The sequence below is a fragment of the Phacochoerus africanus genome, chromosome 15 (assembly GCF_016906955.1).
Source record: "Phacochoerus africanus isolate WHEZ1 chromosome 15, ROS_Pafr_v1, whole genome shotgun sequence".
In the NCBI taxonomy this organism is placed as follows: domain Eukaryota; kingdom Metazoa; phylum Chordata; class Mammalia; order Artiodactyla; family Suidae; genus Phacochoerus; species Phacochoerus africanus.
In genome coordinates, this window is record NC_062558.1 from 104,503,116 (window position 1) to 104,529,994 (window position 26,879).

General features: G+C 37.7%; 1 protein-coding gene across 1 annotated transcript in view; it reads left to right on the forward strand.

The window, feature by feature from the left end:
• The window catches only part of MARCHF5 (membrane associated ring-CH-type finger 5), a 53,519-nt gene that overhangs the window by 3,675 nt on the left and 22,965 nt on the right, over positions 1 to 26,879 (forward strand). Inside the window, exon 2 of the mRNA XM_047760018.1 lies at positions 20,441 to 20,643. Within this exon, the coding sequence (XP_047615974.1) occupies positions 20,441 to 20,643 (203 nt within the window). The remainder of the gene's footprint in view (positions 1 to 20,440; positions 20,644 to 26,879) is intronic.

Consider the following 26,879-nt stretch of genomic DNA (forward strand, 5'->3'; position numbering starts at 1 on the left):
ATAAATTTATAGAGAATGCAAAGAATATTGTAACAAACTGCAGGAATGGACTTCAGGTTTTAGGCCTGATGAGAGATGATTCTGGAGACTTGACTTTTGTGTACCCTTTCACTTTAAACACTCAGGAATTTGTGGAGGCTGTTTTGCATCACTTACTTGCACCTGGTGAGTAGGCAAGGCATGAAGCCAGTGTCTCCAAACCGTCACATGGGAAGAAAGGCAGGAAGAATAATCTGCTCCCCACTGGCCTTCTGCCTTGGCAAAGTGAATTAGATTCCCTACTTCAAGGGTGTACATCCCTTTAGATGTTCTGATTTATATAACCATCTCACAGTTACTGAAACGACTTCTCATTCTCTTGTACATCTTTTTCCTCAATCTTTTCCACCTATCCCATTTTGACATTTACAGAGTAATACCTAGAATTAAACATTAGTAATTAGTTATATTTACTTTCATCTCTTTGTAAAAAGTGGAAACTTTACAGATAACAAATCCCCTTTGATCACTATCCCCAGTCCCATATCTTTTCCCCATCCCCACTCCTCTATCATAAATGGGTTTATGTTCTTCCAGTCTTTAATTCTTTTGTATGTAGTTTTGGTTTTGTTTCTAGAATTTAAATATATCAATCTACAACTTGCTTTTTTAAATATTGAGTTTTGTGATGTACAGCAATTAAAGAGAGTATATATATATATATATATATATATATATATATAAAATCCATTGTATTAACATACCACCCTTTTCTTTCTTAATCTATTCCCCTGTTTATGACATTTAGATTCTTATTTTCTCCTTATTATCTCTCATTATAATTTTTATATTTTTATAATTGTCATTTGTCAATAATTAAATTTAGTTTAGCAGTTATTTATCTTGATATTTATATTTTTCATCTTTCTTGTCCTTAGCTCTACTAAAAGTATTAAAGATTACCAATAATTTTTTAAGTGGTAAACCTAATGACTGTAATGAAAATGAAACTGATGACCACCACCCCTAACTTCTTGAAACTGTGTTCTCGTCTACCACACTCTTTGTCTATTGCTTTTTTTCCCCCTCTTATATTATCACCTTACCTTTACTCCCTTCAATCACAGAAGTATGGTTCAGTCCTCAGCACTTAGCACTCCTCTTTGAAAAGTGTACCCACTTACTATCTTTGTTCTTTGAGTGACTCCTAGATGTATGTCTTTATTCCTGACCTCTTTCCCCCACATTTTAGTGTCTCCTTCTTAGCTGCTCAGTAGACATTTTGTTTGGGTATATACACTGTTACTAATGCCTTAACCTTTCTAAAACTTTATAAACTACTGATATTTCCTGGGTTCTTGACTTCCCAATTTGGCCTTTTTTTTGTTTGTTTTGTTTTTTGTCTTTTCTAGGGTTGCACGTGCAGCATATGGAGGTTCCCATATGCTGCACGTACATATGGGATCTAATCGGAGCTGTAGCCACCGGCCTGCGCCAGAGCCACAGCAACTCACGATCTGAGCCGCATCTGTGACCTACACCGCAGCTCATGGCAGTGCTGGATCCTTAATCCACTAAGCAAAGCCAGAGATTGAACCCGCAACCTCATGGTTCCTAGTCAGAATTGTTAACCACTGAGCCATGATGGGAACTCCCAATTTGGCCTTTGATAGGACCTTTCTTCTAGTACACCAGCCACAAAACCTACATCTTTTGTTGGTTTGTTTCCCTCCAAATCTACTTGCTTATCAAATACTAGAGATTCTCCAACTCCATTTTTTCTTTGCCAGTTTGATTTACAGAATGGTCCCAGAATTGGCCAAGGAACAATTATAATCATGTTTCCATGCTTTAAAACCAGCCAGTCTCTGCATCACCTAAAGGATAAAATCTAAACTTTTCAAGACCCAAGTGAAGGTGTTTAGCTCTGTTAATACAATCCAGCCCTTACATTCTTTGACCATACTCTTCTGAACTCCACTTCTTTGTCCTAGGAACATATCCTGTTCTACATCTTCTTTTTGTTTTAGACAACTTTGCTTTTGACACCTGGCTGACTCTGACCCATCTTTATTTTTTTTTTTCAAGGAATTATTTTCTTTTACTGTATTTTGTTCCTAGTACCTAGGTGCTAGTACATAGTAGGTATTCAACAAATAAGTCTTTAATAAGTAAATATTGTAGATTGTGTTTCGTATGCTTCCCCACATAATCTCGTGTCTGATCTGTCTTCAGAATTCAGCTCAAATAATCACCTTAAAAAGTATTGCACATCTTCAGGCAGAGTGAGTTACTCTTTACTGTACTTCCGTGGAACCTTGTGCATTCATCATAGTACATCACACTATGTTGTTGTTGTTGTTGTTTCATTTTATGGCCACACTCATGGTATATGGAAGTTCCCAGGCCAGGCATTGAATCCAAGCCACAGCTGCAGTCTATACCGGATCCTTTAACCTACTGCAGGAACTCCTTTATTGTAATTTTTTTAACGTGCTTATCCCATGTCATGGAGCCTTCCACAAATACCCTTTACCACCATCACCATGCACATTCAATGAAAGTTAACTGAGAACAAAAACTGTTTCCTATCCCATTTCCTTACAAGGGGAATGTACATTGGAAACACTGTTGAATCATAATGTCTTTCTTTTCACCTTTTATAAAGTACCAATGCCTGGAATAATCTTACTGAAGATTATTTCACCACTTTTAAAATATCTCATTTTCCGAAAATCTTTTGCATTTTCTAAATTGCTTACTAAGCTTTCTTTCACATGCTTTAGACTGGTCTTCAAGACATCTCCATAATCACATTTATTGTGCTCACAAGTGTGGCTGGCACCAACTACCTTATTAAAACTTTGTCTCTCCTTTAAGAAAGAATATATAGGAATTCCCATCATGTCTCAGTGGAAATGAATCTCATTAGAATCCATGAGGACACAGGTTTGATCCCTGGCCTCTCTTAGTGGGTTAAGGATCGGGCATTGCTGTGAGCTGTACTGTAGGTCACAGACACGGCTCAGATCTTGCATTGCTGTGGATGTGGTGTAGGCCAGCAGCTACAGCTCCGATTTGACTCCTAGTCTGGGAACCTCCGTATGCTGTGAGTGCAGTCCTAAAAAGACAAAAAACAAAATGACTATGTAATGTATAAAGGTCTTTTGGCCAGGCCAAACTGATTTCCTCACTGTCCTGTGTTCTTTTTTAGTATCTTGTCTTTCAAAATTCTACCCACTCTTCAAGACCCAATTTAGTTTCTGCCTCATTTATAAAGCTTTTCTGACTATTTCAGCCAGAAATTATTTCTCCCCTTCTCCACACTTGTATAGCAGTTCTTTATGTGCCATACATATATATATATATGTCTCCCATGTCTTTACATGCCATATAGTTCATAAGATGAGAGATGGTAATATTTATGTGGCACGTTGGAATGTACTGGAAAGGGTTTAGATCTCTGATAAAAATTCCTTATGGCTGCTTAAAAGTGCCTTAGCAAAAAATGAAACACATGATTAATTTTTTCTTGCTTGCTTGCTTGCTTGCTTTTTTATATCTGCACTTGCAACATATGGAAGTTCCCAGGCCAGGCATTGAATTCAAGCTGCAGCTGCGACCTGAGCCACTGTAGTCGGATTCTTAACCCACTGCACCACAGCAGGAACTCCATATATAATTTCTTATATTGGCTATAATTTCATAGAAATGAGAAATGGAGAATTTTCTCAGAACACACTGTCCATATGGCAGCATGGTGTGGTGTGAAAAAAGCTGTTTTGGAGTCGAGCCCTAGATTACACCCATGCTTTTCTACCTAATCTTGAGGCCTTGGGCAAAAACTATTTAACTTTTCTGGACTTATGTTTCATTATTTCCTTAAGGAAATGATTATGCTTTGCAGAGTTAATGAAGATCAGAGACAAAGAGCATGACCTGAATATATATGCTCAGTAAATGATTGCTTTCATTGTGGTATATTTCCCTTCCCCTCTTTCATAATTTGTCATGATTATGAGAGCTCTTTTTTTTTTTAAGTTATTTCTTATGGATTTTTTAAAAATTACTCAATGAGTTTTATTACATTTGTAGTTGTACAGTGATCATCACAACAGAATTATAGCATTTCCATCCCAAACCCCCAGTGCATCCCCCCAGCCCTCAACCTGTCTCATTTGGAAACCATAAGTTTTCTAAAGTCTGTGAGTCAATATCTGTTCTGCAAAGTTCATTCTGTCCTTTTTTTAGATTCCACATGTAAGTGATAGCATTTGATGTTGGTGTCTTGCTGTCTGACTGACTTCACTTAGCTAGATAATTTCTAGGTCCATCCGTGTTGCTGCAAATGCTGTTATTTCTGTCCTTTTAATGGCTGAGTAATATTCCATTGTGTATATGTACTACTTTTTTTATCCACTCCTCTGCAGATGGACATTTAGGTTGTTTCCATGTCTTGGCTATTGTATAGAGTGCTGCAATTAACATTGGAGTATGTGTGTCTATTTGAGTCATGGTTTTCTCTGGATAGATGCCCAGGAGTGGAATTGCTGGATCAAATGATAATTTGCCGAGACCAGCTTAGCAGGTTAGGGCTGAAGAATGGGTGCTGCGAAACTTAAGGAAAAAGTAACATAAAACAAGACACAGAGACATTTATCTTAATCAAAGGTGGGAACCAGGGGACTCAAGGTCTCAGGGACCACGAGCGCCTCCTCAAGAAACCACACTGCTTTTATTGTGCTCTTTAGGATTACGTCAAGTGAGGAGGGGGTTATAGGTGCAGGATATAGGGGTTTTTTTTAATTATTTTAAAAGTCACATATCCAGTAGCTGATTAAGCTTTTATTCTGACCTTTACACATTTAACAGTCATTAGCAGTGAGGAAGCTTGGCGGCAGCTATCTATGCATAGCATTCTAGAGAATCACTATTGTGCTTCTGCAAACAGCATGCCTATCTGCAGCAACCCGGCATACCTAGGTTTGCATCTCGGTTCTCCTTGCTAATGCATATTCTGCTAACGACCCCTTATAAACCCCTTGGGGCCATGAGGCTCCTCTTCCTCTTATTCTTTGGAGGACATAATCATGCTGGGCAAAGTCTTGCCTATCTGCACAGGTCCTGCATGCCTAGACCAATACATTATGTCCTCATTCAGCTGACCACATGAATAACTTATTGCCTTTACATTTTATTTCTTAAGCTTAAGTCATTTACCAGCACTTCAACTGTTTTCCAAGCAGGAAGATGGGGTAAAGTAAAGCAGGACAAGTTGGAGTTTTCAGCATAGAAAACAGAAGCAAAGAGGCTAAGAAAATATGGTAGAAACATGTCTCGCGACAATAATTCTATTTTTAGTTTTCTGAGAACTCTCCATACTGTTTTCCACAGTGGTTGCAATTTACATTCCCATCAACAGAGTAATAGGGTTCCCTTTTCTCCACACCCTATCCAACATTTCTTGTTTGTAGATTTTTTGATGGTGGCCATTCTGGCTGTGTAAATTAGTACCTCACAGTGGTTTTGATTTGCATTTCTCTAATAATTAGTGATGTTGAGCATCTTTTCATGTGTTTTTTGGTCATCTGTATGTCTTCTTTGGAGCATTGTCTGTTTAGATCTTCTGCCCATTTTTTGATGGTTTTTTTTTGTTTGTTTTTTTGGTATTGAGCTGCAGAAGGTATTTATAAATTTTGGAGATTAATCCCTTGTCCATTGATTCACTTGCAAAGATTTTCTCCTATTCTGTGGGTTGTCTTTTTGGTTTTTTTTAGGGTTTCTTTTGCTGTGCAGAAACTTTTAAGTTTAAGTCCCACTGTTTATTTTTGTTTTTATTGTCATTACTCTAGGAGGTGGATCTGAGAAAATATTGCTATGGTTTATGTTGGAGAGTGTTTGGCCTAGATTTTCCTCTAAGAGTTTTATACTATCTGGTCTAATATTTAGACCTTTAATCCGTTTTGAGCTTATTTTTGTGTATGGTGTTAGGAAGGGTTCTAATTTCACTATTTTACATGCGGCTGTCCAGTTTTCCCAGCACCACGTATTGAACAGGCTGTCCTTTCTCCACTGTATATTCTTGCCTCCTTTGTCATAGATTAGTTGGCTGTAGCTGTGTGGGTTTAATTCTGGGCTTTCTATCCTGTTCCACTGATCTATATTTCTGTCTTTGTGCCAGTACCACATGGTTTTGATGATTGTTGTTTTGTAGCCAGGAGCCTGATTCTTCCAGCTCCATTTTTCTTTTTCAGGATGTCTTTGGCTATTCTGGGTCTTTTGTGCTTCCAAACAAACTTTAAGATATTTTGTTCGAGTTCTGTGAAAAATGTCCTTGGTAATTTGATAGGGATTATATTGATTCTGTCAATTGCCTTGGGCAGTATAGTCATTTTGATAATATTGACTCTTCCAATCCAAGAGCGTGGTATATCTTTTCATCTATTTGTGTCATCTTTGATTTCTTTCATCAGTGTCTTATAGTTTTCAGAGTACAGATCTTTTGTCTCTTTAGGTAGGTTTACTCCTAGGTATTTTATTCTTTTGAATGTGATGGTAAACAGGATTGCTTCCATAATTTCTTTCTGATCTTTCATTGTTAGTGTATAGAAGTGCCACCAATTTCTGTGTATTAATTTTGTATCCTGCCACTTTGCCAAATTCATGGATAAGCTCTAACAGTTTTCTGGTAGAGTCTTTAAGATTCTCTAGGTATAGTATCATGTCATCTGCAAATAGTGATAGTTTTACTTCTTCCTTTCCAATTTGGATTCCTTTTATTTCTTTTTCTTCTCTGATTGCCATGGCGAGGATTTCCAAAACTATGTTGAGGAGTTTCCATCGTGGCACAGTGGTTAACGAATCCGACTAGGAACCATGAGGTTGCAGGTTCGGTCCCTGCCCTTACTCAGTGGGTTAACGATCTGGCGTTGCCGTGAGCTGTGGTGTAGGTTGCAGACGCGGCTCGGATCCTGCGTTGCTGTGGCTCTGGCGTAGGCTGGCGGCCACAGCTCCGATTAGACCCCTAGCCTGGGAACCTCCATATGCCACAGGAGCAGCCCAAGAAATAGCAAAAAAAAAAAAAAAAGACAAAACTATGTTGAATAGTAGTGGTGAGAGGGGACATCCTCATCTGGTTCCTGATCTCAGCGGGAATTCTTACAGCTTTTCACCACTGAGAATGATGTTAGCTGTGGGTTTGTCATATATGGCCTTTATGATGTTGACGTAGGTTCCCTCTGTGCCCACTTTCTGAAGGATTTTTTTATCAGAAATGGGTGTTGGATTTTGTCAAAGGCTTTTTCTGCATCTAGTGAAAGGATCATATGGTTGTTATTCTTCAGTTTGTTAATGTGGTGTATCACACTGACTGATTTGCAGATATCAAAGAATCTTTGCATCCCTGGAATAGATCCCACTTGATCATGATGTGCATTCCTTTTACTGTATTGTTGGATTCGGTTTGCTAGTATTTTCTTGAGGATTCTTGCATCTTTGTTCATCAGTGAAATTGGCCTATAGTTTTCTTTTTTTGTGGTATCTTTGTCTGGTTTTGGTATCGGGGTGATGGTAGCCTCATAGAATGAGTTTAGGAGTGTTCCTTCCTCTGCAATTATTTGGAGTAGTTTCAGAAGGACATTTAGGTGTTAGCTCTTCTTTAAATGTTTAATAGAATTCACCTGTGAGGCCATCTGGTCCTGAACTTTGGTTTATCGGAAGTTTTTAAACCACAGTTTCAATTTCAGTACTTGCAATTGGCCCATTCGTCTTTTCTATTTTGTCTTGGTTTAGCCTTGGAAGGTTGCACTTTTCTAAGAACTTGTCCATCTCTTCTAGGTTTTCCATTTTATTGGCATATAGTTGTATATAGTAGTCTCTTATGATCCTTTGTATTTCTGTGATGTCTGTTGTAACTTCTTTTTCATTTCTAATTTTATTGATTTGAGTCCTCTCTTTTTCTTGGTAAGTCTGGCTAAGTGTTCATCAATTTTATTGATCTTTTCAAAGAATCAGCTTTTAGTTTCATTGATCTTTTCTATGGTTTTCTTATTTCTATTTCATTTATTTCCACTCTGATCTTTATGATTTCTTTCCTTCTGCTAACTTTGGATCTTGTCTGTTCTTCTCTCTCGAGCTGCTTTAAATGTAAAGTTAGGTTGTTTATTTGAGCGTTTTCTTATTTCCTGAGGTAAGCTTGTATTGCTATAAACTTGCCTCTTAGAACTGCTTTTGTTGCATTCCATAGGTTTTGGAGTGTTGTATCTGTGTTTTCACTTCCTTTAGGTATTTTTTAATTTCCTCTTTGATTTCTTCAGTGAGCCATTGGCCATTGGTTGTTTAGTAACATGTTGTTTAATCTCCATGTCTTTGTGTTTTTTGCAGCTTTTTGTTGTTGTTGTTGTTGTTGATTTCCAGTCATATAGTGTTGTGGTCAGAAAAGACGCCTGATGTGATTTCAGTTTTCTTTATGTTACTGATGCTTGATTTGTGGCCCAGAATGTGATCAGTCCTAGAGAATGTTCTGTGTGCACCTGAGAAGAATGTGTATTCTGTTGCTTTTGGATGGACTGTCCTATAAATAGCTATTAACTCCATCTGGTGTAATGCTTCATTCAGGGCCTGTATTTTCTTGTTGACTTTCTGTCTGAGTGCTGTAAGTGGGTTGTTAGAAGTCCCCCACTATTACTGTGTTATCATCAATTTCTCCTTTTAAGGTTGTTAGCAGTTGCCTTATATATTGAGGTGATCCTATGTTGTGTGCATATATATATTTACAATTGTTATATCTTCTTCTTGGATCGATCCTTTGATCACTGTGTAATGTCCTTCCTTGTCTCTTATAATAATCTTTATTTTAAGGTCTATTTTGCTACTCCATCTTTCTTTTCATTCCCGTTTGCAGGGAATATTTTCTTCCATCCTCTCACTTTCAATTTGTATGTGTCCCTAGAAGTGAACTGGGTCTCTTGAAGACAGCATATATATGGATCTTGTTTTTGTATCCATTCAGCCAGTCTGTGTCTTTTTGTTGGGGCATTTAGTCCATTTACACTTAAGGTAATCACTGATATGTATGTTCTCATTGCCATTTTATGAATTGCTTTGGATTTGTTTTTGTTGCTCTTTTTTCTTGCCTTCTCTGTTCTCTCCTATTCTGATTTGATGACTCACTTTAGTGTTGTATTTGAGTTGATTTTTCTTATTTGTGTGGGTATCAGTTGTACATTTTTGGCTTGCAATTACCCTGAAGTTTTGATATAGGAGTCTGTACATATCCAAGATTGTTTTAAGTTGTTGCTCTCTTAACTGCAAGTGCATCTCCAGTGCCCTGCATTTGTACCCTCCTCTTCTCACGATTTCTAATTTTGGTAGCATATTTGTGCATGGATGATTTCCTACCTTTACTGATAAGCCTTGTCATTTGTGGTGTTTTCGTTTCTAGTTGTGGCCTTTTCTTTTCTGCCTAGAGAAGTTCCTTTAGTATTTGTTGTAAAGCTGGTTAGTGTTGCTGAATTCCCTTAGCTTTTGCTTACCTGTAAACCTTTTGATTTCTCCTTCAAATCTGAATGAGAGCCTTGCTGGGTAAAGTAATCTTGGTTGGAGGTTTTTTTCTTGTCATCACGTGAAGTATATCATGCCACTCCTTTCTGGCCTGCAGAATTTCTGCTGAAAAATCTGCCAATAACCTTATCAGGGTTCCCTTGTGTGTTATTTGTTTCTTTTCCCTAGCTGCTTTCAGTATTTTCTCTTTATCTTTAATTCTGGTCAGTTTGATTAATATGTGCCTTGGGGTATTCCTCCTTGGGTTTATTGTATATGGTACTGGATTTGAGTGAGTGGTTCCTTTCCCATGTCAGGGAAGTTTTTGGCTATTATCTCTTCAGATACTTTTTGTCCCTTTCTCTCTTCTCCCTCTGGCACCCCTGTAATACAGATGGTGTGTTTAACGTTGTCCCAGAGTTCTCTGAGACTGCCTTCCTTTCTTTTCAATCCCTTTTTTCTCTTTGCTGTTCTGCATCAGTGATTTCCACTTCTGTCCTCCACCTCGCTTATTCGTTCTGCCTCCTGTATTCTGCTGTTGGCTGCTTCTAATGAATTTTTTATTTCCGTTACTGTGTTTTGCATCTCTGCTTGCTTAAGTTTTAAATCTTGTATTTCTTTGCTCAATGTTTGCTGTAAATTATCAGTCTTTGCCTCCAGTTTATTTCCAATGTCTTGCATCATCTTCAGCATCATCAGTCTAAAGTCTTTTTCCCAGAGGCTCATAATCTCCAGATCACTTAGCTGTTTTTCTGAAGTTTTTTCTTGCTCCCTTATCTGAGATGTAGTTCTCTGCCTTTTCATTTTATGGGATTTTGGTGTGGTCTCCTTTTTGCAGATAGTAGAGTTGTAGTCTCTCTAATTTCTGATATCTGCCCCCCTTGTGGCTGAAGTTGGTAAGGGGGCTTGCTGTAGGCTTTCTGATGGGAAGGATGGGTGCCTGTCCACTGGTAGGTGGGGCTGATTCCTATTTGTCTGGTGGATGGGGCATTGTCTCTGGGTGGGATTAGATGTGGCTGTGTGCTTGGGGTTGGGGGGGTCTTTAGGCAGCCTGTTTATTGATGGGTGAGACTGTGATTCTCACCTAGATTATTGTTTGAACTGGGGGTTCCTAGTGCTGATGGGTGGGGCCAGATTTTCCCCCAAATGGCTACCTCTAGGGGAACACAGGTTGATGAATATTCCCAAGAGCTTTGCGTCCAATGTCCTTCCCCCACAATGAGCCACAGTCATTCCCTGTTTTCCCAGGATATCCTCTAAGAACTGCAGTCAGGTCCGACTCAAATTCTTAAGGAGCCTCTGCTTTGCTCTTGAACCCAGTGCATGTGAAAGCCTGTGTGCACCTTTCAAGAATGGGGTCTCCGTTTACCCCAGTCCCATGGAGCTCCTGCACACAAGCCCCACTGGCTTTCAATGCCAGATGTTCTGGGGGCTCTTTCTCCCAGTGCCAGATACCAAGGCCTGGAGACCTGACATGGGGCTCAGAACTCTCACTCCTTTAGGTGAGTGTCTGTGATACAATAACTTTACAGTCTGTGGGCTTCCCACCTGGCAGGGTAGGTATAAGGTTGCTTATATTGTATAATCACCCCACCTTCCTCTTTTTTTTTTTTTTGTCTTTTTGCCTTTTCTAGGGCTGCTCCCATGGCATATGGAGGTTCCCAGGCTAGGGGTCGAATCAGAGCTGTAGCCACTGGCCTACACCAGAGCCACAGCAACATGGGATCCGAGCCGCATCTGCAACCTACACCACAGCTCACGGCAACGCCAGATCCTTAACCCACTGAGCAAGGCCAGGGATTGAACCTGCAACCTCATGGTTCCTAGTCAGATTCGTTAACCACTGCGCCACGACGGGAACTCCCCCACCTTCCTCTTGACGTGGCCTCCTCTTTGTCTTCTGGAGTAGGATATCTTGTCTTGTTTTTGTTTTTGTTTTTTTTTGTCCTTTTGCCATTTTTTGGGCCACTCCCACAGCATATGGAGGTTCCCAGGCTAGGGGTCTCATCAGAGCTGTAGCCACAAGCCTACACCAGAGCCACAGCAGCGCAGGATCTGAGCCGCGTCTACAACCTACACCTCAGGTCATGGCAACGCCAGATCCTTAACCCACTGAGCAAGGCCAGGGGTCGAACCCGCAACCTCATGGTTCCTAGTCAAATTCGTTAACCACTGAGCCACGATGGGAACTCCAAGGAGTAGGATATCTTTTTGAAAGTTTCCAATCCATTTGGTTGAAGGTTGTTCAGCATTTGGTGGTAATTTTGTTGTTTTTATGAGAGAAGGTGAGCTCCAGTCCTTCTGTTCCACCATCTTAATCCCGTCCTATGAGAGTTCTTTTGATGAATCCACGTACTTTAACTTCCATTCTGCTTGGTTGGACAAACATATAACGGGATTTTTAGTCTCCTTGGTGGCATATAGTTTCTGTTTAATAATACATAGGATGTGACACTTTTAATCCTGAGACAAAGCAGTTTTTTTTCCTTGTAAATTGGGTCGTTCTTTACATAACCAGAGCAAGGTTCTGTAAGCCTGTTCTGAATTAAGAGCATGACTTAAGTGTTATGTAAATTAAAACAGTCCTACAGATACATTGTTAAGATACTGTATATAATACAACAGCAACAATTTAAAGCTTGTTTCATTGCTCTCACTCCTATATTCTGGAACTCTTCTATTCTGCTACACTCTAGTTTTCATCAAAGTGATCTCTAGGGAAGAAGGCCTAGGTTTTCCAGATCTTTGTAATAATCCAAGATAAACACTTGGAGTTTGAGTTTGCAAAGATAGACTTTACTGCCAGCTATTTTATTAGATAACCATACTTATCTTGCCTAATTTATGTGCCAGTGAGAAATTATTCTGTTGAAATTTCCTTCCCTACTTTTCTGCGTACTTTCTAAATAATTAACTTGATCATAGAAACAGTGGTTTAGTCACAGATTAACTCTATGAAGTCACGTTACCTTTGTCATCCATCCTTTCCCGACTGGTTTGTAATACCTAGGGTTAACCTTCCTGCTCCAGCCATGTTGGTCTGCTCTCTGTCCGTGAACATATGCTCATTTCTATCTCTAAGCTTGTTTATACTGGTATTCTTACTTTAGATACTCTTTATTCTTTTCATTTCCCAATCCTCATCTCATTTGTAGTTCTTCCTTTTCATGAAACCTTTCTCAGATTTTTTTTTTTTAATTCCTTTTTAGGGCCACACCTGTGACATATGGAGGTTCCCAGGCTAGGGGGTCTAATCGGAGCTGTAGCCACTGGCCTGTGCCTCAGCCACAGCAACACTAGATCTAAGCCATGTCTGTGACCTACACCACAGCTCACGGCACTCCTTAACCCACTAAGCAAGGTCAGGGGTCTTACCCACAACCTCATGGTTCCTGGTTGGATGCATTTCTGCTGCGCCATGATGGGAACTCCCTGAGCTAATTTATTCTTTGTTCCTTATAGTCGTCATCACATTTCTATAATATCTGTGGTCACTGACATCGTTTCTTGGCACTTCATGTTTTATGTGGTTGTTTTTATGTGAATCTTTTATGCATATATTTGTTCCATAGCTCAACTAAGTTCCTTAAATGTATTTCTTGTGGCATCAAATAATGAATGTACTTAGTTAGGTACTTAAGTTAATTTAGGAGACCTTGACTACCCTTAGATTAAGGCAGACTAGCTATGTATTCCTTGAACTGTTTATAAATTTTACTATTAAGAAGGATTTATAATTGGAAAAAGTTATAATTTTAATATAAAGTTATGTGGAATTAAATGATGATCTTTTATAAAGAGTAGCATGTTATACATACAGATTAGTGATATTACCAATACCAGTTAGACCATACATTTATTTTAAGGAATATGTTATAGTCTTTAGATTTGTCTGGTTTAGTTCTTCATATTATAACAGTGATTTGTTCTTTGATCTCTGAACCAATATAATAATTTCCAGACCTCCCTTTACTCTGTAAACTAATGAGCTACAACTTGTTTGGTGGAAAGATGTGGATGTAAATAGTGAGTGTGTATATCAGTGAGCAGGTGGAATCTAGAAAACCTTGTGAAGGAAAGAAAGAGTAGAAGAAAATGAATTGAGGATTTGAATGAATATCTTAAGTGGAGGTGTTGGCCTATTGAAATATTGGAGAAAAATGCGGGATGTTTCTACTGAATAACTGGGTGCCAGGCAGAATTGCTTTATATGCTAATTTAGGTAAGAAAAAGCATCCATAAAACCTAGGCATAGATGTAAGAGTGCCACCATCTTTTTCATCTCTGTTGATGCCATTATTGCTACTGTTCATTTAATGGTTGTACATGTGCCAGACAGTTCTTAACAGTTTCATGATTACTTGTTTAATTGTTGGCAATAGGGAATCTTAACATAAAACCTTTTTACACATGGAGAACTCCATTGACAGTTTAGTTGAGCCTATGAGTTCTGACTCTGAATGTTTTAAAAGGATGAAACAAAATATATAGGTCAGAAATGAACCAATTACATTGAAATACAGCTCTCAAAATATAAAATCTGACATAGTAATATGAGCTTTAACACCTTAAAAGACAGGATCTTATTGGTGGGGCAGATAATTGCAAATTAACAACGGGCTAAATGTTATTTTGGGATTTGCACAGCTATAATATGAATATTTCTGGTCACTATACTAATTTCTAATTTCTGAACTAATATTACTGTGTTTTGCTAACATTCATCATTGTAGGAAAATTAAATTTTATTTAGAGGTTAGTGAAAATGAAGATGTAATTTTTTTCCTATCCAAATTTACCATCCCTATTAATTTTTCACGGACCCCGGATTGAGAACCCCTGCAAAAACTCTGAAAAGAGATTTTCATTAAACCTAAAATAAGTGGTAAGCAGGAATTTGAACTCCAAAGCCCAGGTTCTTTAATCACAGGGGTTAGGGTTTAAAATATCCTGAGATGACAAAATCTTTTCCCCAAATTCAGCTAGCTTTTTTCCTTAGGAGAGAAAGTCTCAAGCATTTTTCTTACTGTTTAAATTAAAAACCAAATAACTTAAAAATGTTTACATTGAATGTAAAATAAAATTCCATTTTTGTATTATGGTAAATTGAGAAAACTTATAAAGGGAAGAAATTGGAAAAGGGAAAGAAGAATGGCCAGAGCAGAGATTCTCAAACTTTAAGTATCATGATCACCTGAAGGGCTTGTTTTTAAAAACGTTGGTGGTTGTTCAAAAAATTAAAATAAAATTAACATATGATCCAACAATTCCACTTCTTGGTATATATCCAAAAAGAATTGAAAAGAAGGTTTCAAAGAGATTTGTACACTCATGTTCATAGTAGCATTATTCACAATAGCTAAAACTTTGAAGCAATCCTAGTATGACCAATAACTGGATAAGCAAAATGTGGTATATCTGCATATAATGGAATATTTTTCAGCCTCAAAAATGAAAGATAGTCTGCAATATGCTACAATGTGGATGAACCTTGAAGACAAAAAGACAAGTAGTGGATGATTCTGCTTATAGGAGGTACTTAGAGTAGTCAAAATTATAAAGACAGAAAGTATAATCTGTGAGGGGCTTGGGACAGAGGAGATTAGGGAGTTGTTTAATTCAAGTTCATTTCACAAGCTAAAGAATTACAAGGGTGGGTGGTGGTGATGGTAGCACAAGAGTATAAGTGTATTTAATACCACTTAATTGTACACTTAAAAATGGTTACGATGGAGTTCCCGTCATGGCTCACTGGTTAACAAACTCGGTCCATGAGGACGTGGGTTTGATCCCAGGCCTTGCTCAGTGGGTTAAGGATCTGGCATCGCCGTGAGCTGTGGTGTAGGTTGCAGACACAGCTCAGATCCCATGTTGCTCTGATTTGACCCCTAGCCTGGGAATTTCCATATGCCATGGGTGTGGCCCTAAAAGAAAAATGATTAAGATGGTAAATTTTATGTATTTTACCACAATTAAGAAAAATAATAAGAAATTTAAAGTACGTAAATTTTTTAAATGTAGTGTTGTGTCCTGTTCTCAGTGTTTCCAATTCTGTGTGTCTGGGTGGGTATGAGAATTTGCATTTCTAGCAAGTTCTCAGATAACGTTTGTGCTTTACACTGAGAACTTTTCTGAGAGACTGGAGGATTGAAGAAAACAAGGAAAGGAAATTAAGAGAAACTCTTAGAGTTTGGTCAGAAATTACAACCTCTTCTTAGGTGTGGACTTTGAAAGGTTTTTTGGCTTTGTCCTTTAAAATGGCAAATAGACAATTTTCACTTTTAAGGGCATTAAAATTGCCATCTCATAAATTATAACATTAAAATATATAATAACTTAAAGTAGAATTATAGTTATATTCTATAATTTGTAAGTTCTCTAGTGATTTTGGATTTTTTTGTATTTTGGGTTTTGTTTTGTTTTTTTGTCTTTTTGCCATTTCTTGAGCCGCTCCCGCGGCATATGGAGGTTCCCAGGCTAGGGGTCGAATTGGAGCTGTAGCCATCAGCCTACGCCAGAGCCACAGCAACACCAGATCCAAGCCACGTCTGCAACCTACACCACAGCTCACGGCAACACTGGATCCTTAACCCACTAAGCAAGGCCAGGGATCAAACCCACAACCTCATGGTTCCTAGTCTGATTCGTTAATCACAGAGCCACGACAGGAACTCCTCTCTAGTGATTTTGAACTGCTAGTCCAGAGACAATTGTTTTGAGAATCCCTATAATAAAATCATTTCCCCCTGCTAATTTATCCAAATTGATCCTTCCTTTTTTTTTTTTTTTTTTTTTCCGTCCATGCCTGTGGCATCCAGAAGTTCCCTGGCCAGGAATCACAGTAGTGGCAACACTGGATCCTTAACCCACTGAGCTCTCAGGGAAATGAGAGTAGGGAACAAAATATGTAAAGGAATCTTTTCTTTCCTCATTTTGTTTGTTTTGTTGTTGTTGTTGTTGTTTGTTTGTTGTTTGGTTTTTGGTTGTGGCAGCAGCTTGAAGTAGAATCTCAGTTCCCAGATCAGGGATTGAACCCAGGCTGGAGTGGTGAAAGCACCAGGTTCTAACCATTAAACCACTAGGGAACTCCCACTTTTCTCACTTTTAAAAAGACTTAGGAGTTCCTGCTATGGTGTGGTGAGTTAAGAGTCCGATTGCACCTGCTTGGGTCTCTGCAGAGGCTCATTTCCAGCCCTGAACACTAAAAATTCTGTCTTACAGTCTGTCAGCCTAAAAATATTATGTGTCCATTTTTATATACTTTAATTTCCCATGTACCTGACCCTTTTATTCACAGACTAATGTTCTTTCCGTATTACATAGATTAAACTCTTATTACCTATAAGGTAAATTCTTTAGAAGGTAACATTTTCTGTACTATTACTTATTCCTTCTTCTTAAATGGATGTTCCTATGGTACTACGATAATTTCACTGAAACCTTAGAACAAATCTCTTGCATCTACTAGATGTAGCCCCAATTAAATTACAGAGTTTTCCAGGTAGATACCATCTTCCATTTATTTTGTTTATGCAGCCACATGGAACCAGTGAAACTACATGGAATCATAAATGCTCAGTAAATTGTGGTCAATTTCTGTAGTTTTCAGTTGTGTACTTATTTTGTACTGTTACTAAGTTAGATGTTTCCACTTCGTTTATTTGTATCTAAACTATAATTTTTAATTTTTTTTATTTTTTGGTTGCTCCTCAGCATGTGGAAGTTCCCAGGCCATTGGTCAAACCGAGTTGCTGCAGTGACAATGCCAGATCCTTAACCCACTGCCCCACAAGGGAACCCGAAACTATAATATTAGATCCAGTAATTTGGTGGTGTTATCAGAAGTTTACATATTATGGGTAATACTATTTGATCTCAGATGGCCATCATCAGATTTATTGTTAAGCAGTTGAAATAAGTAGGAAATGGATGTGGTAAGTTGGTAGATGTTGAAAATCAGCAAAACTTTTTGAGAGTATTGTTATCAGTAAGTTTTCTTTATTATTATTTCCTCCATAGGATAATTTCAGTTAATCTCTAGTGAGCATAAGGTTCAAAATCCAATTAGTAAGCTGTATACTGTCACTATGAATAAAACAATAATAAAACAAGGTTATTGGTATTAACACTTCCAGTTAGGTTTAATGCCTAACTTTTACTGTGTATCATTTTCCAACTATCTTATCTACCATAGTGGTGAAATTAGAAAAAAAAAATCCTATTTTTGAAGTTCACATTATGGCTCAGTGGGTTAAGGATCCAGTGTTGCCGTGAGCTGTGGTGTAGGTTGCAGATGCGGCTCAGATCCCTCGTGGCTGTGGCTGTGCTGTGGCTGTGGCACAGACCAGCAGCTGCCACTCTGATTGGACCCCTAGGCTAAGAACTTCCATATGCTGCAGGTATGGTCCTAAAAGGAAAAAAAAATCCTGTTTTAAATGTCAGTTGAGTACCTTCTAAAAGGTAAAACTGAAAGTACTCAGGGATAAAGTATGTCTGAAACTTTGAAATGAATCAAAAAATAAGATGGATTGATGGAATTAATATATGGTAAAGCACATATATAGCAAAATGATAAAGAATCATAGAATCTAGATACAAATATGGTATTCACCAAACAGAAGCAGTTTTTCAACTTTTTTTGAAGCTTTGAAATTTTTTCTTATAAAATGTTGGTGAAAAATAAACTTAAATCTATCCAGAATTTATGGGGATTATAGATATACAAGTATTCCCATTAGATTAGTATATGAAACTGCTATTTATGTAAGTCAAAAAACAGACAAAGGCCATTTCATTTGATGTGACATAGTATTAAGGTTCTTTTACGTTTTATTTCCTAATGACTGGTAATTGGCTTAATTTAAAATTCATTTCACCTTAATACTGATTATGTTCCATTGTTGATATGAAAAACTTAGAAGGGAGTTCCATTGTGGTTCAGCGGGTAACAAGTCTTGACTAGGATACGTGAGGATGCAGGTCCGATCCCTGGCCTCGCTCAGTGGGTTAAGGATCCAGCGTTGTCACAGACGTAGCTCAGGTGTGGCATTGCTGTGGCTGTGTCATAGGCCAGCGGCTATAGTTACGATTCAACTCCTAACCTGGGAACTTCTATATACCACTGGTATGGCCCTAAAAAGAAAAAGAAAAAAAAATCACCTTCCTAATGGGGAAAATATGTACTAACACAATTAACTGGTCTATTTGCTCCTTACTTGTCAATTGAAATTTTATGAGAAAAAAAACAAACTGGTGAAACCCAGTCAAATCATGGGTAGTGGTAATGGTTGGACAACAGTGTGAATGACTTAGTGCTACAATTGTAGTCTTAAAAAATGGTTAAAGTTTCAGAAGGTGGAGAAGGAGACATTTTTGGATAAACTTAAGATAGCATGAGGGCCCAGACAGCTTGCCTGAGGTGGATCAGAGAGCATGTTCAAACAATTGCTACCTACCTCCAGTTTTACCTAGGTAGATGTGAGAAACCTGAATTTGAAAGCTGAGTAAAAGCATGTTTTGGATCTTGTTGCCATGTATTCAGTTCAGTTTTTTCTCTATTCTAATTGAAAATTTTTAATTGGAGCACACAATTAAAATTCATGTTGTCCTACAAAGACTGGAGACCTCACCCATCTCTAGTACCTAGTTATATATATATAGACTTTCCCACTGTGCATAGTTAGCTAGTTGTTTTGACAGAAATCACTTATCTAATTATATGAAAAGTGCACAGTAGGTAACAAGCTTTAATTAGCAGTTATTTCCTTTTTTGCAGTCAAACTTTAACTGTGGATGGTGGGGCAGGCAGTGAATGGTGTCATTGAATTAAATTGTATGTGCCGTAATGGAAATTGATGTCAAAACTTGTGTTAATTGGGAGAACAAATAAGGAATTGCAACCTGGAGTTCCCATCATGGCTCAGTGGAAATGAAACTGACTAGCATCCATGAGGATGCAGGTTGAATCCCTGGCCTTGCTCAGTGGTTAAGGGTCCAGGCATTGCCGCCACGAGCTGTGGTGTAGGTTGTAGACGTGGCTCGGATCTTTCGTTGCCGTGGCTGTGGCATAGGCTGGCACCTGCAGCTCCGATTCGACCCCTAGCCTGGGAACCTCCATAGGCTGTGGGTGCAGCCCTAAAGAGACCAAAAAAAAAAAAAAAAAGGAATTGCAACCTGATTCCACAAGAATAAATTAGAATTCATGAAGTATTCTTAAAACCGAAATAGGAAAATTGTTTTAAAATTAACCATTTCAGAATTTTTAATTCCCACAGAAAAACAAAACAATCATACCTATAATAGAACATGTAGGCCCAAATTTACCATATCACTGTCCTAAAACAGTTTATCCTGATGTCTTCATTCTTCCCTTTGGACTTTTTAAATTTAATCATCTTTCTCTCTTATAGTCATACTTTACCAGAAAGAAAAATGAGTGGGGTTTTTTCCTGTCTTAGTTGAAAATTGAATGAGACCATATGTGAAATAATTTGTGTACTACCATAGTTCTTCAGGTTCAAGAGGTTATGAGGTTAATGTTGATGAAATGAGAGATACACTGAATTTCACATATTCTTGTATTTACCACTCTTCAAAGAATTATTAGGTCTTAAAAAAGCAGCTTGAGAATTGTTTCTACATTCTGGTTTATTAGAGAAGGTGAAGAATTACTAGAAAGATGGAGGAAGTACACAAAAACAATATTCTGAAAACATAAGATTCTGCAGAAGAATACAAGGAAAAACAAAAAAGAAGAAACCACTGTACTGGAAATGTGTTGGTTGTTTTGTCTCCTCAGTCTTTTAATATAGAATTGAAAGTTCTGTAATGTAACATAGTAGACTCATCCCATTGAGAGTTGCAGTGGAGAGGAGGCTGGGGTCTTAAAGATAATGTGGTTATTTTCTCTTTTGATTTATAGAAGTTGCTGGGTATGTTTTGCCACTGATGAAGATGATAGAACAGCTGAATGGGTGAGACCATGCAGATGCAGAGGATCTACAAAATGGGTTCACCAGGCTTGTCTACAGCGCTGGGTGGATGAAAAACAAAGAGGAAACAGTACAGCCAGAGTGGCATGTCCTCAGTGCAATGCTGAATACTTAATAGTTTTTCCAAAGTTGGGTAAGAAGATTCTTAAAACCAACACAAATATGTGTCATGTTATTATATTATACATAACTCTGTGATCCTATATTTATTTTGAAATGACTCATCTCTTTGCTTTTTTGTGAATTTCTCTGTCCTCTTTCTGTTTTCTCTCTAAATATCAGACATTATTTGTTTTTCTAACAGTTTACTCTGTCCTTAATATATCTCCAAATCCCTCCATTTGTCTGTGTATTAAGTTTTCATTTGGTTGAGTAGGTAAAGAACTTGGACATCTATGGATAGAATCAAATAACAAACTGTAATAAAAAGTTGACTGAAGAGCCTCATTCTCTGGAAACCATTGGTATGGGAGAAAGAAAACAATCATGTGTTCTTCCTAATACTTATTTTTCTAAATTCTTCTATTAAGGAATAAAAGTAGGGAAATTAAAGGTTTAATAAAAGACAGTGTTAAACTCACCTTTGGAATCCAGTTTATGTGGCTGTCTGTCATGAAAACTGCTCTTCTCTTTCTGTGAATTGGCAGTCAAGGAATAACCAAAGGTCCTTGAGAATGGGGCTGGTGTTAAAATAAATGTAGCAGACTGTTTAAAGAAACTAAGGCTGATAATTTAGTTAGCATGTTTAAAGTAACTAAGGCTGATAATTTAGTAGCATGTTCCATTACAACCACATGATTATGAACTGGTGTCATTCTCTTTGGTGTTTATACCATACCAGTTGTTAAACATTTTTAATCTTACCCGTAACTGTCATCAAGAGGTTTATGAAGGCAGTTTCAGTTCTGGGAAGGTCAGAAGGAAAACAATGACTCTGTGAGGGTATAAGGTTCAAGGAGAAATTGGAAATGATTATTAGATGTTGTTTTTTCTAGGTGCAATACATGTTGAAATCAGACCCTTTTTTAAAATGAGACAACATAAATGCAAATAGTTAATTGCTTTTCTAGTGTAAGAAGATTGATAATAAAGGCAAACAAAATTTCTGTAGTTGTCTATATTTCTCTAACAGTGCATAGGAAGAAATGATGGCTTCCTATGAAAGGAAAACAGTAAAGAAAGGAGTGCTTCTCAAACATTTTGAATTTGTGGACCTCATTGATAGGTCTTTATGCATACCATTGATTTTAGGTGAAGTACCGCAAAAGAGTAATCCAAAAATTTGTCATTATAATATGAAAGCATTGTTTTAAAGTACTATAAGCATCACAAAATGCAAATTACTGCTGCAGTCTTTCACCGCATTGCTATCTGGCTTACTAAATTAAAAGTTAGAGTTTCCTATTTAACTGCTTCTTTAACTACTCTTTAGTTCTGCCGAATTAGATAACTCCACTTTTCAACAATAGGTTGTTGGGAATAGCAGCAAGTAAAGGATGATTCTTTTAGATGTTTTAGCTATTTAGATGGATGGATTAAAAAAATATTGCAAGAATTCTCACTGAAAACTACCTGCAATGTCCAATGAAGCACTGAATTAACAAATGTAAGCCCACAGCAGAGAAGCTTGGAAGATGGCAGTGGGTGATTCTGCCCTTTTGGTTGTATTTAAGTTCTAGGAAATATGTTTTCAAGTCTAGTGTGGTAATTGAATGCATTTTTAAAGTTTAGCTAATAAGACACTGATTTCATTTTGCAGCAAGGAAAGAAAATGGCTAGATTCTGGAAAAGTCAAACTCTTTGGGTAAACCATGTGTATCATGATTTAGTCTTTGTATTTTATCGTAAGAATTGTTATTGCACCCTCATATGAGAGTTTCAAGTTATTCAGTATACTATATGTCATGGAGATCTGCCACTTGAGTAAGCCACAGATAATCATAGAAATTTTTTACTGACATTGGTGTCATAGGAAAAAATACATATATTCATTTGAAGTTTTTGTTAGCATCTTTCCTCCTGACAAGAGAGAAAAGCAGTGTTGTATTTGCTTCTTTCTTGCTGTTATGACATGCTGGGGATACCTGTCCAGGGGCTGCAGTTTGAATTATAGTCACAATTTTCCATTCAGTCTTTAACAGACTCAGGAGTAGAAGACTTACTCTCAAATGCCAGATGTTTTCTATAAATGAAGCCATGTGTGAATGTGTGAGTTGACTTTCAGGTGCATGGCTAGTGCCTGGGGCCATATTGATCCCAGTATATGTTTTCAGGTCAAAATTCAAAAATAATTATTGGTTAAGGGAAAATCCCTTCTCTAAAGTGTATTTTCATTGATAATCAGAACAGAAATTTTCTTTCTTTATTTTTTTTTTTGGTCTTTTGTCTTTTTAGGGCCACACTCACGACATATGGAGGTTCCCAGGCTAGGTCAAATCTGAGCTACAGCTGCCAGCCTATGCCAGAGCCACAGCAACACCAGATCCGAGCTGCGTCTGGAACCTACACCACAGCTCACAGCAACGCTGGATCCTTAACCCACTGAGCGAGGCCAGGGATGGAACCTGCAACCTCATGGTTCCTGGTTGGGTTCGCTAACCATTGTGTCACACGGGAACTCCCTAAAATTGTCTTTATTTCTTGATTTACATATTATGTTTATACCAAGAGTTGATTCATACTCTGAATACTAATAGTTTCATGTAGCCATGAGAGTAACTGTTTTCACTCATATATACCTCACCTCTTACCTAATGTCCAGTAGTGTTATATGATAAGAAATTTACCAGTAGATTGTTTTCTTTCTGAGCATATTTGTCATTGATTTTGTAGCTGACTATAGTTATACCTGTTTTTGTTAAAATGCCTTGAAGTTCCTTTGACTGTAGTTTTTAATCTTTGCTTCCAATGACAAAATTTATAATGCAGGCTTTGATAGGTTTACTAGAGTGGTTGAAAATTATGTGAATGCTTCTGTGGCTTCTTGTCCGTTTTATAATGTTTAAGTCCCCATTTAAAAATGCATTACAGTATGGTGGGAACAAGAAGGTCTCCTGGTACAAACTAATAACTTGTAATTCAGTAGTCGCAGTCCATTGTGATAAGATCATACTATTTTCACTCTATTCATACTACTTACCATTTATGATATTCTGAGTCAAATGTGTTTTTATCACTATTACTTTTTAATAAACACTTTTGAGCCATTGACTCATTTTCCAAAATTGGGTATTTAACACATTATGATAGGAACAACAAAATATATATTTAACCAATATAAACAACTCACATGACATCAAAGTTTGTTAGCTGAAACAATCCCCACTTAAGTATCTTTGTAAAGCACATGTGGCACTTGGAACATAACAGCAATTAAGAACCTAAAAAAATTTCCTTGAAAGTCACAGTCTTTTCAAATTTGTGAAATGTTTGTGATCAAAGCTTTTATCACTTTTTTAAAGTCGAATTATCTATAATAAACCAGTCAATTGATTGCCAAGGAACACCATTGGTCCCCAAATGATACTTAGGAAACTCTGGACAGAAGGAATAAAAGACAAAAGAAAAATGCAGAAAGAGGTGATGGTTAACATTCTATGAGATGATCTCTGTGTAACAGGTGTTTTAAAAATTTTTCTTATGGATTTAGCCTCAGTCTGTCTGGTTAGCTAGTCAAAGTTTGCATCTTTTCTGGTTCTTAGCGGTAGTCAGAATGGAGGGATGATGCAAATGTATGTTCTTAATTTTCAGTAGGGAATATATTGTGCTCAGTTATAAAAAACATAGAGAACTCATCAGACAGACTTCCATTCCTCTCATTATTTGCTTCCCATCCTAGGGTTTGTTTTTTTTTCTAGTGAGTTTTGACAGTTACATGTATATAGGTACAGGTGCTTAAAACTATTGGAAGTGTGATCTGAGGACCAGCAGCATTAGAATCATCTGAGAGCTGTTAAGAATTAAGAGCCATAGCCCCACCCACACCCACACCCAGTGTAATTAATCAAAATCTGCATTTTCATGAGATCATCAGATAATTTATGTGATTTAAGGAGCATTGACTTAAAACATGAAGGCTACACCAGAAGAAAAAAGTTGGTCTTCCATTAAAAATAAAGCATTTCCATGAAGTTTAAAACTGGATAGTTACCTTGTTTAGCTAAACAGGAGGATTCAGAGGAGGAGTATCTCCTCTGCCGTCTTGGTTCACAGGGGTAGCAGAGATTGATTCACATTAGATTACTTTTCTTTCATGTCTTTCACTGAGGTTTTATACTTACCAGTTTACAGATCTTAAATTTATTCTGGTATATTTCCTTCATTTTTTTTTAAGGTAGGGATTTTTTTAATTCTTATTTTATATTGAAATGTAGTTGCTGTATAATATAATGTTACAGGTGTACAATACAGTGATTCACAATTTTTAAGGTGACTCATAACTCCATTTATAGGTATTATAAAATATTGGCTATATTCCCCATGCTGTATCTTTGCAGCTTATTTTATACCTAATAGTTTGTATCCCTTGTGTTTCATTCTTTCTGATGCTTGCCCCCACCGCAGCATGTGGAAGTTCCTAGTCCAGGGATCCTACCCATGCCACAACAGTGACCCCAGCTACTGCAGTGACAATGCCAGATCCTAAACCCTCTCTGCCATGAGGGAATTCCTTTTTGATGCTATTCTAAATGGAATTATTGGAGTTCCCATTGTGGCTCAATGGGTTAAGAACTCAAAATGGTATCTAGGAGGACGTAAGTTCGATCCCTGGCCTCGCTCAGTGGGTTAAGAATCTGTTGTTGCTGCAAGCCTCAGCATAGGTCACAGATGTGGCTCAGATCCAGTGTTGCTGTGGCTGTGGTACAGGCCAGCAGCTTTAGCTCTGATTGGACCCCCATCCTGGGAACCTCCACATGCTGCGGGTGCAGCCCTAAAAAGCAAAAAAAAAAAAACAAAAAATCATTTGTGTTTCTACACACTAACAGTAAACTATCTGAAAAAGAAATAAAGCAAATCCCATTTATAATAAATACTTGTGAGTAAAATGAAAAAATTACAAGACATTGATTTAAGAAATTAAAGACACAAATAATTAGAAAGCTATCTTATGTTCATGAATTAGAAGAATTAATACTGTTAAAATGTCCATACTTCATAGCCATCTATATATTCAGTTTAATCTCTATCAAAAGTTCAATGATGAGTTTTCCGTCTTGGTGCAGCAGAAACAAATCTTACTAGGAACCATGAGGTTGAGGGTTTGATCCCTGGCCTTGCTCAGCGGGTTAAGGATCCAGCATTGCCATGAGTTGTGGTGTAGTTCGCAGACGAGACTTGGATCTGGTGTTGCTGTGGCTCTGGCGTAGGCCAGCAGCTACAGTTCTGATTAGACCCCTAGGCTGGGAACCTCCACATGCCTAGGGTTCGGCCCTAAAAGGAGAAAAAGAGAAAAAAAAAGTCCAATAACATTTTTCACAGACGTAGGAAAAATGATTCTAAAATTGTATGGAACCACAGAAGACTCCCAAATAGCCAAAGCAATCCTAAGGAAGAAGAACAAAGCAGGTGACATCACATTTACTGATTCAAACTTTATTACAAAGCTTTAATAAAATAATAAGGTAGTAGTATAAAAAGACATGTAGGCCAGTGGACCGGAATTGAGAGCCCAGAATTAAACCCACACATACATGTTCAACAACATGTTCAATATTTGACAAGGGAGCCAAGAATACTCAATGAGGAAAGAATTGTCTCTTTAGTAAATGGTGCTGGAAAAACTCAAAATGGATTAGAGGTTTAAGATTGGAAATTACAGTGGAATAAAACAAGAAAGTCTCCTTGGTGTTGGTCTTGGCAATGATTTTTTTTGGATATGACACCAAAAGTACAACCAACAAAAGCAAAACTAAATACATGGGACTACATCAAACTAAAACGCTTCTGCAGGGAGTCCTTTTGTGGCACAGCGGGTTAAGGATCCAGTGTTGTCACTGCTGTGGCGAGGGATCAGTTCCTGGCCTAGAAACTTACATATGCTGTGAATTTGGCCAAAATAATAGTAAAATAAAAAATTTTAGAGTTCCTATTGTGGCCCAGTGGGTTAAGAACCTGACATTGTCCCCATGAGGATGTGGGTTCATCCCCTGGCCTCACTCACTGGGTTAAAGATCTGGTGTTATGCAAGCTGTGGTAGGTTACAGGTGCAGCTTGGATCCAGTGTTGCCATGGCTGTGGCATAGGCCCCAGATGCAGCTGCAATTCAACCCCTGGCCACAATATTCATATGCCACAGGTGGAGGGTTTTTTGTTTTTGTTTGTTTGTTGTCTTTTTAGATTCTCACCTGCAACATATGGAGGTTCCAAGGC